This window comes from Daldinia vernicosa (assembly GCF_022497035.1).
Source record: "Daldinia vernicosa strain CBS 139.73 unplaced genomic scaffold F5Y00scaffold_3, whole genome shotgun sequence".
NCBI lineage: Eukaryota > Fungi > Ascomycota > Sordariomycetes > Xylariales > Hypoxylaceae > Daldinia > Daldinia vernicosa.
In genome coordinates, this window is record NW_025953919.1 from 752,775 (window position 1) to 765,244 (window position 12,470).

General features: G+C 47.9%; 4 protein-coding genes across 4 annotated transcripts; 3 read left to right on the forward strand and 1 right to left on the reverse strand.

The window, feature by feature from the left end:
• Nucleotides 1-725: 725 nt before the first annotated feature.
• F5Y00DRAFT_270687 (uncharacterized protein) lies at nt 726-2,209 on the forward strand (the record flags this gene model as incomplete). Its single annotated transcript, XM_048012655.1, has 6 exons — nt 726-912; nt 977-996; nt 1,066-1,170; nt 1,248-1,633; nt 1,706-1,801; nt 1,860-2,209. 6 exons carry the CDS (start codon nt 726-728, stop codon nt 2,083-2,085), a joined length of 1,020 nt encoding a protein of 339 aa, XP_047869470.1. The 3' UTR covers nt 2,086-2,209.
• A 395-nt stretch (nt 2,210-2,604) lies between these two features.
• F5Y00DRAFT_103735 (uncharacterized protein) lies at nt 2,605-3,882 on the reverse strand. The gene is made up of 6 exons (XM_048003818.1): nt 3,649-3,882; nt 3,478-3,582; nt 3,300-3,425; nt 3,004-3,218; nt 2,859-2,940; nt 2,605-2,799 (listed from the first exon to the last, which is right to left on the reverse strand). Exons 1-6 carry the CDS (start codon nt 3,700-3,702, stop codon nt 2,752-2,754), a joined length of 630 nt encoding a protein of 209 aa, XP_047869471.1. The 5' UTR covers nt 3,703-3,882; the 3' UTR covers nt 2,605-2,751.
• Nucleotides 3,883-4,541: 659 nt separating this feature from the next.
• Nucleotides 4,542-6,497, forward strand: F5Y00DRAFT_224924 (glycoside hydrolase family 43 protein). Its single transcript, XM_048006088.1, has 3 exons — nt 4,542-5,550; nt 5,617-6,244; nt 6,321-6,497. Exons 1-3 carry the CDS (start codon nt 5,287-5,289, stop codon nt 6,407-6,409), a joined length of 981 nt encoding a protein of 326 aa, XP_047869472.1. The 5' UTR covers nt 4,542-5,286; the 3' UTR covers nt 6,410-6,497.
• Nucleotides 6,498-7,070: 573 nt separating this feature from the next.
• F5Y00DRAFT_250733 (putative ABC multidrug transporter) lies at nt 7,071-12,034 on the forward strand (the record flags this gene model as incomplete). The annotated part of the gene is made up of 8 exons (XM_048009760.1): nt 7,071-7,265; nt 7,319-8,100; nt 8,163-9,895; nt 10,019-10,329; nt 10,439-10,602; nt 10,664-10,713; nt 10,829-11,225; nt 11,278-12,034. The coding sequence occupies 8 exons, from the start codon at nt 7,071-7,073 to the stop codon at nt 12,032-12,034; spliced, it is 4,389 nt and encodes a 1,462-aa protein (XP_047869473.1).
• Between the last annotated feature and the right edge of the window lie 436 nt (nt 12,035-12,470).

A 12,470-nucleotide genomic window follows, 5' to 3' on the forward strand; every position in this document is an offset into this window, starting at 1 on the left:
ATCTTTCTTCTTACCCCTAATTGATATGATGCTGTATTTAGATTAGGTATACGCTTTGGCACGACTTAGGTTACGTGCGAGAAATACTCTTCGTGGATACCGTTAACCTTTATAATTTCCACCCGTTCAACTGACCTTCGATCATCTTCTTGTCTACTGATGGCACCTCCACCCGTGATAATCCCAGAGCATGGCTGGTTTCGTAGGTGGCCCTCTCGCCCCCCCGAGCAAGTGACGTACAATAGTATATTGAGACAAATCACGCGGGAAACATGATTTTCTTTTTGTCAAAAGATTCGCCAGTGGGTAAGAGCCTAGGAAGCCGGTAGACCCGAGCAACACAATTATAAGCGTTGCTGATTGACATAAAGTTGTTACACAGCGCCCCAAAGCTACGACGCTGTTATCATGCTTAGGTACTTATTATAATGTGATACTTACCATATTGTGATGGGGGCGGAAGATCTGGCGGTCGTTGAAAATGATATGTAAGACACTGGTGCCCGGCAGTGCAGCGTGTGTGGCATATTCATATATGCAAGTCAGATTCGGCCCCCATGAACCATTCAGGACTATTCTCGTGTTCTTGGAGACCTACATCTTAGTACCATCTTCACCAACGGGATTCGGGATTCTAGGTATTCGTCCTTTTTAAAACACGCGCACGAGAGGGTTCGTTGAGAAGCTGTAAACCTACCTTACCTACTAACCCACACCGACGAAACATGGATCCGAAAAACACTTCAGCCCTCGAACCTCCTTCAGGGGCAGAGTCGAATTTCGTTAACCCTTACACCCTTCAGCCAGCACTTATTATCGTTTCAGTCCTAACCTTGTCGATCTGCACAGTCAGTATTGCTGCACGGAGTTACGCGCGAGCTGTGATCTTAAAACAGTTTGACCTAGACGACTGTAAGAAGAGCATTCAGTTGTGTGCTTATTTAGGAGACGAAGCTATTCTAATACCAGTATATAGGCGCGCTCTTAGTTGCAGGGGTATGTATGTCTTCCCGCTATACGACTCGCCTTGCGTGGTTTGAATTGCGTATGACTTAAGTCTTCAAGATCTTGATTACCGCTTTCACTGCCTTGCAACTGGTAGCTGGCAACAATGGACAAGGAGAACATCAACGGAACATTACGCAAGCCGATATAGCCAAGCTCCTTTTTGTTCGTAATCCCAGCGATTTCAATGCAATATTGCGCAAACCACCTACCGTATGCTTTATATTAACTTTTCATTGTAGTATTCCAACATCATAGAAGTAATTTACGGGCCGACGATTTTCTTTTCAAAATATGTAGTGCTCCGACAGATAGAGTCCATCTTTCTCAACCACCGCCGTCAGCATCTCGCATACAAGGTCGTCTGGATCCTCATCTGGGTGAATCTTGCTTTCTATGCTGCAATTTCTGTTTGCTTCCTGTTTGCTTGCGTCCCCCGGGAGAAAATCTGGAATACGCAAGTTGAGGGCCACTGCATCGACGCCCAGTCTAGTGTCGTCACCACAAGTGCGATAAATGTGGTCTCTGATTTGAGTATCTTCATTATACCTATGTTGGGTATTTGGAAACTGCAGATACCACTAGCAAAGAAATTCGGGGCTGTGACCGTGTTTGCAATCGGTGTGCTGTAAGTCGTTTGGTATCATGGCAAGGTAATAGTTATATAAAAAGTATAACTAAGCTAATATAAATGGCTTAGTGCAATCATTTCCAGCGTTATTCGCCTCTATTATAGTGTTATATCAATCCAGGACGAGGACCCCAGCTGGGCGATTGGGCCTGTAGGCTATTGGGCGTAAGTTCAATCATCCGGGATGGAGGATAACTGAAGCGCTGACTGTATATTTATTTAGGCTTGCAGAGTTTACTACCGTTATCCTGGCAGCGTGTTTACCTTGGTTCCCCCGATTAATCAGTTGGTTGCGGAATCGCGATCCAGAATCCCAATATAACTCCTCAAGCGGTGCTGTTACAAAGACCCCACGGCGCCAGGTAATACAGAATGAAGAACATGAGCTTAGAGACACTACTAGTACGACGGCTTTACGAGTCGATACATACGAAGATCGATACTTATGAAATCTGGTTATCTCGCTACGTGGGCATGGTGCCGTCGGGGTTCGTGAGAGTTTGGGTTTAAGGCGTAATGAACAAGAAGCTATAGAAGTACACACGCAGGATACCTAGTAAATCTGGGCAAAGGGGGGCTCATAGGGACGATGTAGAAAATATGCGATGTGAGAGCTACGAGATCTCAATGGATGTAAGGCCGCAAATTACTCATTACCTATATAAGTTAAAAACTAATTGTAGAGTAATTAACTATACTATTATTATTGAATTGTGAATGAGCATGTAAAGGTATTATCTAGCTTAGGGTATTTATAGTAGATACTTTATTTTACTTGACCCCGGCCTTTATAACCTCCCTAGACTTGGCTTCCTCATTCCTAGCTAACACCATCGTAGATAAAAACAGTCTTAGCCACGCAACGTAAATACCTAATCTCACAAGTATTCTAGCTTACCTAGTTGAATACAATACTATCTGACAAACATAGATATGCCGAGTCTACCGAGCTTGCGTAGGCCCATTTTCAACTGTATATACTGGAATAACTAACTAATACAATTTGAATATATACACGACCCTTGAAGCACTCGAATAATTACCTACTGCCAATGGAGGGTTTTGATAGAATGTACTGTGGCTATCAAACATCTTGGGATCTTAAATCATACCTCCTAACATTTGTTAAGTATGACGTTCCAACTGTGGTCCAGAGAGAATATCTATAGCCAAGCGTTAGTCCGCATCCACCAGCACCAATGCTGGGATAGTAAACACTTACTTGTCCATGGGTATATGAGGTCCAGCTACTACCGCCGTTATAGGTAGTCGACTGGCATTGGATCAAGACCTCAACAGCATTACTGTGTAATATGTTAGACGACACGACCTGGTACCGACGCTCTCTTAATATTGAAAGGACTTACTCGGCGACAATGGTGCAAGGGTTATGCAATTCGCTACTGGCGTCGTTGCATAGGAATATGCCGGCGCCGTCATTGCAGCTGCTGACACTACATCCGCCATCACCAGGAACCCCAGGGGGCGCAGCGCAGTCCGCGTTGGCAATGCTGTACAGATATCTGATTCCGACGCCGATCGACTCGGCGTCGACGTCGTTGCCGTAAGCGCATGTGAAGTCCTGTAATAAATACTACGTATTAGAAGTAGAGAAACGCGGATGGGGCGTAGGGGAAAAAGGTGAGTGATGAGGTAGACATGCACTTGACGTTGTCGCTCGTTTCTTAATTGGTTCAAGATCCCGTCGAGTCACAGTCGAGTTGGGGCTTTTCAAACCCAGCTCATAATCATAATTCGGATTGATTTTTGTAATCCGCTTGTAAATTTCCTGCACAACTATGTCAGCATGACTCTAAGGTATACCGTCTGTTGGGGCTTACCTCTGCGGTGCCCGTGATAGATACGGCTGGCTCGCCTGGCTTGACTTGGCCTGTCCATGTTATCTTGGACATGCCGAAGACAGCGGACTTCTCAGCCGGCAACGCCTATACATCTTACATTAGCGACGTGGACTTGGACTTGAAAACGAAATCATTGAGCGATGGACATACGGCGGCTGCTACGGCTCCGGCGAGGAGATAGACGAATGTAGGGAACACCTTCATGATGGGTTACGATATGCTTTGCCTTGCTTCCGACCTACAAAGAAAGTCTTGAAGTAAACACCGACTTACTCGGTAACTTGATGCTATATACTATCATGGCACAATAGAAATCCTAACAAGGATGCCGATCGCTAACCGAAACAAGGTCACCCGACCCGACTGGCCTCCCTTTTATTTAACGGTCCTATGTAATTGATTAGGCAAGTGACATCGATCCAAACCGACGATTCCGGACTCATCATCAACCTCATTTTAGTCCTTATAACACTATATTGTGACTATAGATAGCTACCCTAAAGTTACCTACCTTGTCGCATGACTTTAGAGCCATCGCGGCTTTAAGTCCTTATTAAACTCGGCGATATATGGTGCTGTTATTGGCAGGCTATAGCGCCGGCCGAGGATAACATGTAACGTAACCAATTAGGTAACTATCATTTATAAGATTATGAAGTTGTATGGTCCTATATAGGTACGATGGACTTTTTCTCCAATCCACATGGAGCTGAGCTGACAAGGGGGCAAGATGGATTTATCTAAATCCAGGTATTAGGGGCTCAAACCGTGATTGAAAAAAAGCTTAAGTCGGATTGAGTTGAAGGAAGCATAGCTAATTGGATAGTCAAGTTCAAAATGTCCCGCGATACATTACTACCTACTATTACGGGTATGGTGACTTATTCAACAGACTCCCCGTTCAGGATCGGCTTGCCGGCTTGCTAGGCAATACACGTAAGCTTTACCACGAGGTATTTTTGGCAACCGGCTTTACGGCACAGCACAGCTTCAACGTGGCAATGCTTAAACGTGTTCGGGTGCAAAAAAGATCGTCCCGGATCGTCGATAATACTAGATCTTATATCCTTGTTATGCAATAATACGCCGTGTTGAAAGCGTTTACCTAACCCAACGTAAACAAAACATTTCATAAAATCGTCGAATAAGTATTGTACCTAACCTAAGGTTACTTGCCCAGTGCACTGGTTGGATAGGTAGGTAACTAAAATGGGCGTCGCATGGACGGAAATGTATGGTAGCGTCGGATGGAGACGAATGTGATTCCTTCACATACTCGGGCCCGTAAAGTCCTGCCGACGACGGGCACTTCACAAGAGAGAAGGTAGGTAAAGCCGACATTAAAACATGCTACATGACAAGGCGAAGCGAGCTAGGTATTGTACGATTCTGAGCAGGATAATTAACGCCGAACAGCCTTAGCCTTGATTGTTTCAGGGCCTTCGTGGCTTGTTTAGTTCCATTTTTGTAAGCTGACCCCATGTCCCCATGTCCAGCCATGGCTATGGCATGGCATGGTTACATATGGGGTAATTAAACACTCCTCCTGCAGAGGTCAGAGGTCAAGCTACAATAACCTGAAAGTAGCAGTTGCAATTTACCTAGTCGCCTCCAGCTTAGCCCGAGTTAAACCCACCCAGATCCGTAGGGAGTATTCTAAGATGGGGGAGCATATCACGTATAAGTTGCGGTGTCCGCAGAGCAAAAGCTAGCATGTCGTGCCAGTCGTGTCAGAAGCGCGCGTATGTGATATATTAAAGCTCACGCGCTGAAATACCAGGAGCCACGATGCTGTTCTCGGCTTTTCCAGCTTTTTTGCTAGCTTCCCTAGCCTCCGTCGCCCGGGCTCAATACCCGGACCCCGGCGCATGCTCCGGGTATTGCTTCACTCACGACCCCGCCGTCGTGAAGCGCGCAGATGGCAAATATTTCCGGTTCTCGACCTTGGACCTGATCGGCATCTCGACTGCGGACAGTCTGGCGGGACCCTGGACGCAGAGCGGTAGCGTAATCCAGGGCGCCAGCATTATTAATATGGATGGGAACACGGTGGTAAGCATTAGGGAGTCCTCCTGTACCCCAAGAAGAGCATCTTACTCACGATAAAATCCGATATAGTTATGGGCCCCCGACGTAAGTTATATACGGGGTATCTACTACTGCTTATATTCGGTATCGACCTCTGGGAGCCAGACGTCGGCCATCGGTTACGCAACTTCCACCACGCTGGAATCCGGGTCTTGGACAGACCAGGGAATCATAGTGACCTCAACAAGCAGCAGTCCATACAATGCCATCGACGGGAATATCGTCAACGGCACGGGCGACAACGAATGGTATATACAGTGGGGCTCGTATTGGAACAACATCTACCAGGCAAGAGTAGCCATCGACGGCGAGTACGTCTTCAGGTCGGGCAACGAGCACCAGATAGGGTACGAGCCATCGGGAAGCCACCAGATGGAGGGCGCTTTCATCTGGAAACGCGACAGCCTCTGGTACCAGTTTCTAAGCAGAGGCATCTGCTGCACTTACGACCCGGACACAGACCCGATCGACCAGGTCTATCATATCACGGTCTGTCGAAGCGACAACCCGGCCGGCCCCTACGTAGACCAAGACGGTGTTGCCTGCACCGACGGCGGTGGGACAATCGTGCTCGCTAGCCACGGAAATGTATACGCTCCGGGTGGGCAGGGAGTTTTCACCGACGACGTATATGGCGACGTTCTCTACTACCACTATCGTGAGTACCTACCTGCTCATAATTTGATACCCGAATAAAATCTATATTAGGTATATTTATACTAACCTGCTTATAGTGGATCTCAGCGTTGGCGTAGCTTATTCTCAGTCCAAGTTTGGATGGAATGTTATAAATTGGGTTGACGGATGGCCAACACTAGTATAAGTAGTCTATCAGCATATCATTTTGCCATTTGGGCATTTTTGTATATTGTATATATTAAGATCTGAATATATATCTGATTTCCCCAGAACGCTTTGTGCTGTTCATTTTTACGTTGGTCATTGGTTGATTGGTTGAGATATAAGGGACTACGCGTACGTATACCTACCTACCTTATCTACCAGGGTAGTTATTTGCGTGATTGGCGAGATGCTATGTCTAGACTATTTCTAATGCGAATGAACTAGACGCGATAGCTCCTAGGTAGCATATAGCCATATCTTCTCTTATACGTATATAGGCGATTACGCAATTTAAGGCTGCGATGTTAGGTAGTTCATAGGTAGGTGGCTATAAAATCGGAATTCGGAGCTCGGGATACTACTATATTGAGAAAAATTACGCTATTTAGCTGTTTTGAGATCGTTGGACCCTTGCAACTCACCATGTTTACGCATCGAAAATCCAATTGCTGACGGAGCCCGTAAAAATAATATTTAGATGGCCGTCATGTAGGTAGTTACCTAGGTCTTATACTTACAACAACAACAACAACAACAACAACAACAACAACAACAACAACAACAACAACAACAACAACAACGCCACCTCTATATTGTGTGTGTGTAAAAAACTAGCTTAGACTAGTAGTCTTCCGTTCAAGATGCCTTTCTCCGCCGGGGAAGAGAACTTGCTTCAGCTGAACCAGGAAGGCTTCGACTTCAATGTGCAGTTTGAGCAGCTGTTCTTCTCGATTATACCGTCTATACTATTCATCACAGCATCGTTATGGAGGACCTTCTATCAGGCGAGGAAGCCAACCATAGTGAATGCACCAGCTTTTCAACTCGTCAAGCTGGTAAGTTTTATATATGAGCGTGCAATCGAGGCATAACAGCTAAACGACCATAGGGTGCTATCACGACCTATGTTGGGCTTGAGCTCTCACTCCTCATTCTAGTCGCTGTGGGGTCCTTCCGTGTGACCAGCATGTTCATAGCCTCCTCGGTCCTCAAGCTTGTGTCGGCGTTGTTCATGATAACACTTAGCCTCGTCGATCACAGCAAGAGCCCGAGACCTTCCGTGCTCTTGAATAGCTACTTGTTTCTGACCCTCCTCCTGGATGCAGCTCAAGCAAGAACGCTATTTCTAGTATCGGAAGACAAGCCCGAACTCACCTACAGCAGCATATTCTGCGCTGCGATGGTTCTCAAGGTTGGAATATTGGTATTGGAAGCCCAACGAAAGTCGAAATGGGTCTGCTGGGACGAAAAAGAGCATAGCCCCGAGCAGACGAGCGGGATCTTTTCCCTCGGGGTCTACTTTTGGCTTAATAGGATCTTTATGGAGGGGTACAGTAAAATCTTAACCATGAACGACCTTTACCCCCTGGATAGCTCTCTGGATGGTAAACTGCTCCACGAAGAGTTCTCCAGAAACGTAGACTATTCGAAACTGAAGGGCGACAAGTTCGGCCTCGCAAAGGTTCTAATACGCACGTTGAAGGTCCCTCTCCTGCTTCCCGTATTCCCACGCCTCGCACTTCTCGGTTTTACGTTTTGCCAACCGTTTTTCATCGAAAAGCTATTGGAGCGCCTGTCAGAGCCCGACGTCGACGCAAATGTCGGATATGGCTTCATCGGGGCCAGCATACTGATCTACTCGGGGATCAGCATATCTACGGCCCTCTGCTGGTAGGATAACCTTTTCGACGATTTGCTAGAAAAAGCTATGGCTTACATGTAAATATACATAGGTACTTCCATCATCGAATGCTTACCATGACGAGGTCAATACTGGTCACCGAAACGTTTATAAAAGCTACAAAAGCCCGCATCGGGACGAGCGATGATAGCGCGGCGCTAACTCTGATGAGCACTGATATAGAGCGGATTAATATGGGCTTCAAACCTCTGCACGATATGTGGGCGAGCTTTATACAAGTTATCATCTCGGGTTGGATGGTGTACAACCAACTCGGAATAGTATTCGTCGCACCGATCGGGACCGTTATAATCTGCTTTACATGCCTAGCCGTCGTTATGAAGTATACGGGGGACTCGCAGAGGGCCTGGATGGCGGGAGTCCAGAAGCGTGTTGGCATGACGGCCACGGTCATCGCCAGCATGAAGAATCTGAAGATATCCGGCCTCTCCGCGGCCGTTAGCGATTTCGTACAGAATCTCCGCGTGGAGGAGCTAGCAGCCGGATCTCGATTCCGTAAGATAGGTATCATTGCAGCGCTTTTCGGGTACATACCTTTTCTACTTGGCCCGCCACTCACTTTCGCATTCGCCCAGCGAACGCTGGACGCCGCGAGGATATTCACGAGCCTTTCGTACCTCTTGCTCTTGACGGGTCCGCTGTCGCAGGTTTTCCAAAACATCCCCCAGCTGCTCTCTGGATTGGCCTGTTTAGGGCGAATCCAGGCTTTCTTGGAGTGCGAAACTCGTCATGATTTTCGACAAGTCCTTGCCGATATGAGGCGGAACTCGGAGAAGACTCGAGCAGATACTATCCCCTTGTCCGATTCAGAATTAGACTCAGCACATCCCATCGTCATCAGAAACGGCAAGTTTGGCTGGGAAGCGGGCAAATTCGTCTTACAGAGCGTGGACACTCAAGTTTCCAAGTCTTCGCTCACCATCGTCGTCGGGCCGGTCGGCTCGGGAAAATCTACGCTCTGCAAAGCACTGCTCGGGGAGATCCCTTTCAGCGAAGGTAGCGTGGTTTTGAGCACCAGATTCCCACACGTTGGATTCTGCGAGCAAGCAGCATTCCTCTCGAACGGGTCGATAAGAGACAACATCGTGGGGTTCTCCGCGTTTGACGAAGAGAGATACAGCGAAGTCATCGAGGCTACGGCTCTAACATTTGATATTGCTACATTACCGCAGGGCGACAGAACGAATATCGGATCTGACGGGATCACGCTATCCGGGGGACAGAAGCAGCGCGTCTCTCTCGCGCGGGCGCTGTATTTGCAATCTGATCTCCTAGTGCTGGATGATATCTTCAGCGGCCTGGATGCGGATACCGAGGAGCAGGTTTTCCGACAAGTCTTCGGCCCAGATGGATTAATCAGACAGCGACGGTCTACGGTCATATTATGTACTCATAGCATCAGACACTTACCTGCGGCCGATTACATCATAGCACTCGGAGACGGCACAGTCGTCGAGCAGGGTAGCTTTGACGAACTAATGACCCGTCAGGGATATGTTCAGCGCCTCGGATTGAGTAGTCCCTCTGATAGCGACTCTTCGTCTGAGAAGTCGACATCAAAGAGGAACGGTCGGGAATCCAAAGCGCCGCTGTTCCACACGACAACCGACACATCGTCCCTCGTGCCGGATACTAACGGATCGCGCCAAGTTGGCGATAAAACGGTATATAAGCATTATTTCAAAAGCATGGGGCTACTCATAGCTGGAGGCAGTTTTTTCTTCGCCAGCCTGTGGGGTTTCTTCTCGAACTTTCCAACAATTTGTGAGTCGGTACCGTCTTTGGACGGCGGGATTTCATCATGCTTGACTGTATAATCGCCTTCGGTCAAGCCTATCCTCATGTCAAACTCCAGGAACCATCGCTAATTACTACTATTAACTACAGGGCTTAAATATTGGTCTGATGACGTATACTCGGAACATCCATCTCACACGTACGCTTATTACGCGGGGATATATGCTTTACTTCAAGCTGGCGCCTTGGCATCGCTGTTTCTTCTTGGAACTGCGGTTTTCGTTGTCTCCGTCACAAGAGCAGGTTCTAATATCCACCGCGACGCCCTGAGAACGTTGATCCGAGCACCGTTACGCTTCTTCACCGTGACAGACACCGGCATAGTTACTAATCTGTTCTCGCAAGACTTGAATCTTATAGATACGGAGCTACCGAATGGGCTATTGAACACGTTATTCTGTGTAAGTCTGTCATACTGTATTCCGACTAGGGCCGGGGCGTATTTTTGCTTGTCGTTGGAATACTTAGTTATCTACCTACCTACCTAAGGCAACTAATACATAAATCTAGCTCTTTCAAGCAATAGGACAGGCAGCTGTCATGCTCAGCTCATCTCCGTATATGGCCGTAAGTTACCCGTTCCTCGGCGTCCTGCTGTATATAGTACAACGGTTCTACCTGCGGACATCTAGGCAGCTGAGGTTGCTAGACCTTGAGGCTAAGAGTCCTTTATAGTAAGCTTACCATCACGAGCCAGCGGGTCATTTCATTAAATACTGATATGAGTTCTCTTAGCACGCACTTCCTCGATACTCTTAAGGGTATTACAACTCTGAGGGCCTTTGGTAAGTAGCACGCGGAGTCGCTTGCGATACCATCAACATCTGCGACATTTCGAGTTGAGATATTGAAATTCCCATCCATATAATCCCAGTGCCAACGCTGACTCGTGGTTTACAGGTTTTCTTCCCGAAGACGTGCGAAAGAACGGCCGCCTAATAAATTCCAGCCAGCGCCCCGCGTATCTGCTCGCTATGGTCCAACAGTGGCTAAACCTCGTCCTTGACCTCGTAGTAATGGTGATGGCAGCGGTCCTAACTACCCTCGCCGTTCGTCTTCACTCGAACTCTGGCTTTGCCGGTGCTTCTTTGGTTACGCTCATGAGTTTTGGGGAAAACCTTTCAGGCATCGTCATATATTACACTAAGTTGGAGACTTCCCTTGGGGCAATATCCAGACTCAAAACTTTCAACGAGGAGGTCAGGCCGGAAGATAGGGATGAAGAGGACATTGTCCCTCCTGAGCAGTGGCCGCAGAGCGGTGAGGTAGAACTGAAAGGGGTGTCGGCGAGCTACGAGTAAGTTGGTAAAAGCACCACATTGTAAAAACAATACTAACATATGGGACAGTGCGGAAGACCGAATTGGAAGCGAACCCAACTTAGCCCTTCGCAACATCGAACTGAAGATCAAATCTGGAGAAAAGGTCGCCGTCTGTGGTCGCACCGGTAGCGGCAAGTCGAGCCTCGTCGCTCTTCTCCTCAAGCTGCTCGACCCCCTCCCAGAGATCTCCGGAGAGGTTATAATAGACAACACGCCGCTCCGGCGCATAGACCGTCAGACGTTGCGTCAGCGTATAATTGCAGTGCCTCAGGAAGCCGTCTTCTTACCCGACGGGTCCACATTTCAGGCCAACTTGGATCCGTCCGGTGTCTCAACGCCGGAGGTGTGCCAATCCATTCTCGCAGCTGTTGGATTGCTGCAATTCGTCCAGGAACGGGGTGGCCTTGAGGCGGGTATGAGCGCGGGGACTCTCAGCGCTGGGCAGAGGCAGCTATTGTCCCTCGGGCGCGCTCTGCTGAGACGGCGGGTCCGGGCGCAGAATCTAGGAATAGGGGGCGGTGGGTCTGAGGGTGGGTTACTGCTACTTGACGAGGTGAGCTCGAGCGTAGACCACGAGACGGAGCGTTTGATGCAAGAGATTATTAGGAACGAGTTTCGGGATTATACGGTTATCGCTGTTAGCCATAGGCTTGATATGATTATGGACTTTGACACGGTAGTTGTTATGGATACGGGAAAGATCATAGAGGTCGGTAATCCGATGGTGTTAGCTGGGAAAGGGAAAACTAAGTTTGGGGAGTTGGTGAAGGCTGGGGCCAAATAAAGTAAATACATTCTACGGTTGCACATGTAGGTAGAAGCCGGATCTGCTTTAACTGGTAACTATACCTACCTCCTATCTTATAGTTACCAGTGAGATACTTTGAAGTTGGCTGTCTCCGGTTCTATAGAAAAAGGGAGGGGCTAACCACTCTGTTATCATAAGAAGACAACACCATACTTGCTGTCACGTATGTAGTAACCCCGTCCTTCTAGCTAGTCCTATTATTTAGACTAATAGGACTACTTAGACTTCTCACGTAGGTACAATACCTACATAGACGAGGCTCATCCGGCAGATAAGCACCTTCGCGAATCCCGACTTCTCGATCGTATAATCCGCCGCTCTTAATATTTCGTTTCGAAGGATCACGTTAAACCCCACGTCGCACCACGTGCAAGAATGTAGGAGGAAGCGCAGCCCTGCCCTGCGCGCAATG

What these genes read in the sequence shown, in the direction of transcription:
- F5Y00DRAFT_224924 (XM_048006088.1), top strand. Translation starts at nt 5,287, where the DNA reads ATGCTGTTCTCGGCTTTTCCAGCTTTTTTGCTAGCTTCCCTAGCCTCC. An exon ending in ATATGGATGGGAACACGGTG is followed by an intron (nt 5,551 to 5,616) that starts GTAAGCATTAGG and finishes AATCCGATATAG; the next exon opens with TTATGGGCCCCCGACGTAAG. An exon ending in CGTTCTCTACTACCACTATC is followed by an intron (nt 6,245 to 6,320) that starts GTGAGTACCTAC and finishes ACCTGCTTATAG; the next exon opens with TGGATCTCAGCGTTGGCGTA.
- F5Y00DRAFT_103735 (XM_048003818.1), bottom strand. Translation starts at nt 3,702, where the DNA reads ATGAAGGTGTTCCCTACATTCGTCTATCTCCTCGCCGGAGCCGTAGCA. An exon ending in AACGAGCGACAACGTCAAGT is followed by an intron (nt 3,219 to 3,299) that starts GCATGTCTACCT and finishes TATTTATTACAG; the next exon opens with GACTTCACATGCGCTTACGG. An exon ending in CCTCATATACCCATGGACAA is followed by an intron (nt 2,800 to 2,858) that starts GTAAGTGTTTAC and finishes GCTTGGCTATAG; the next exon opens with ATATTCTCTCTGGACCACAG.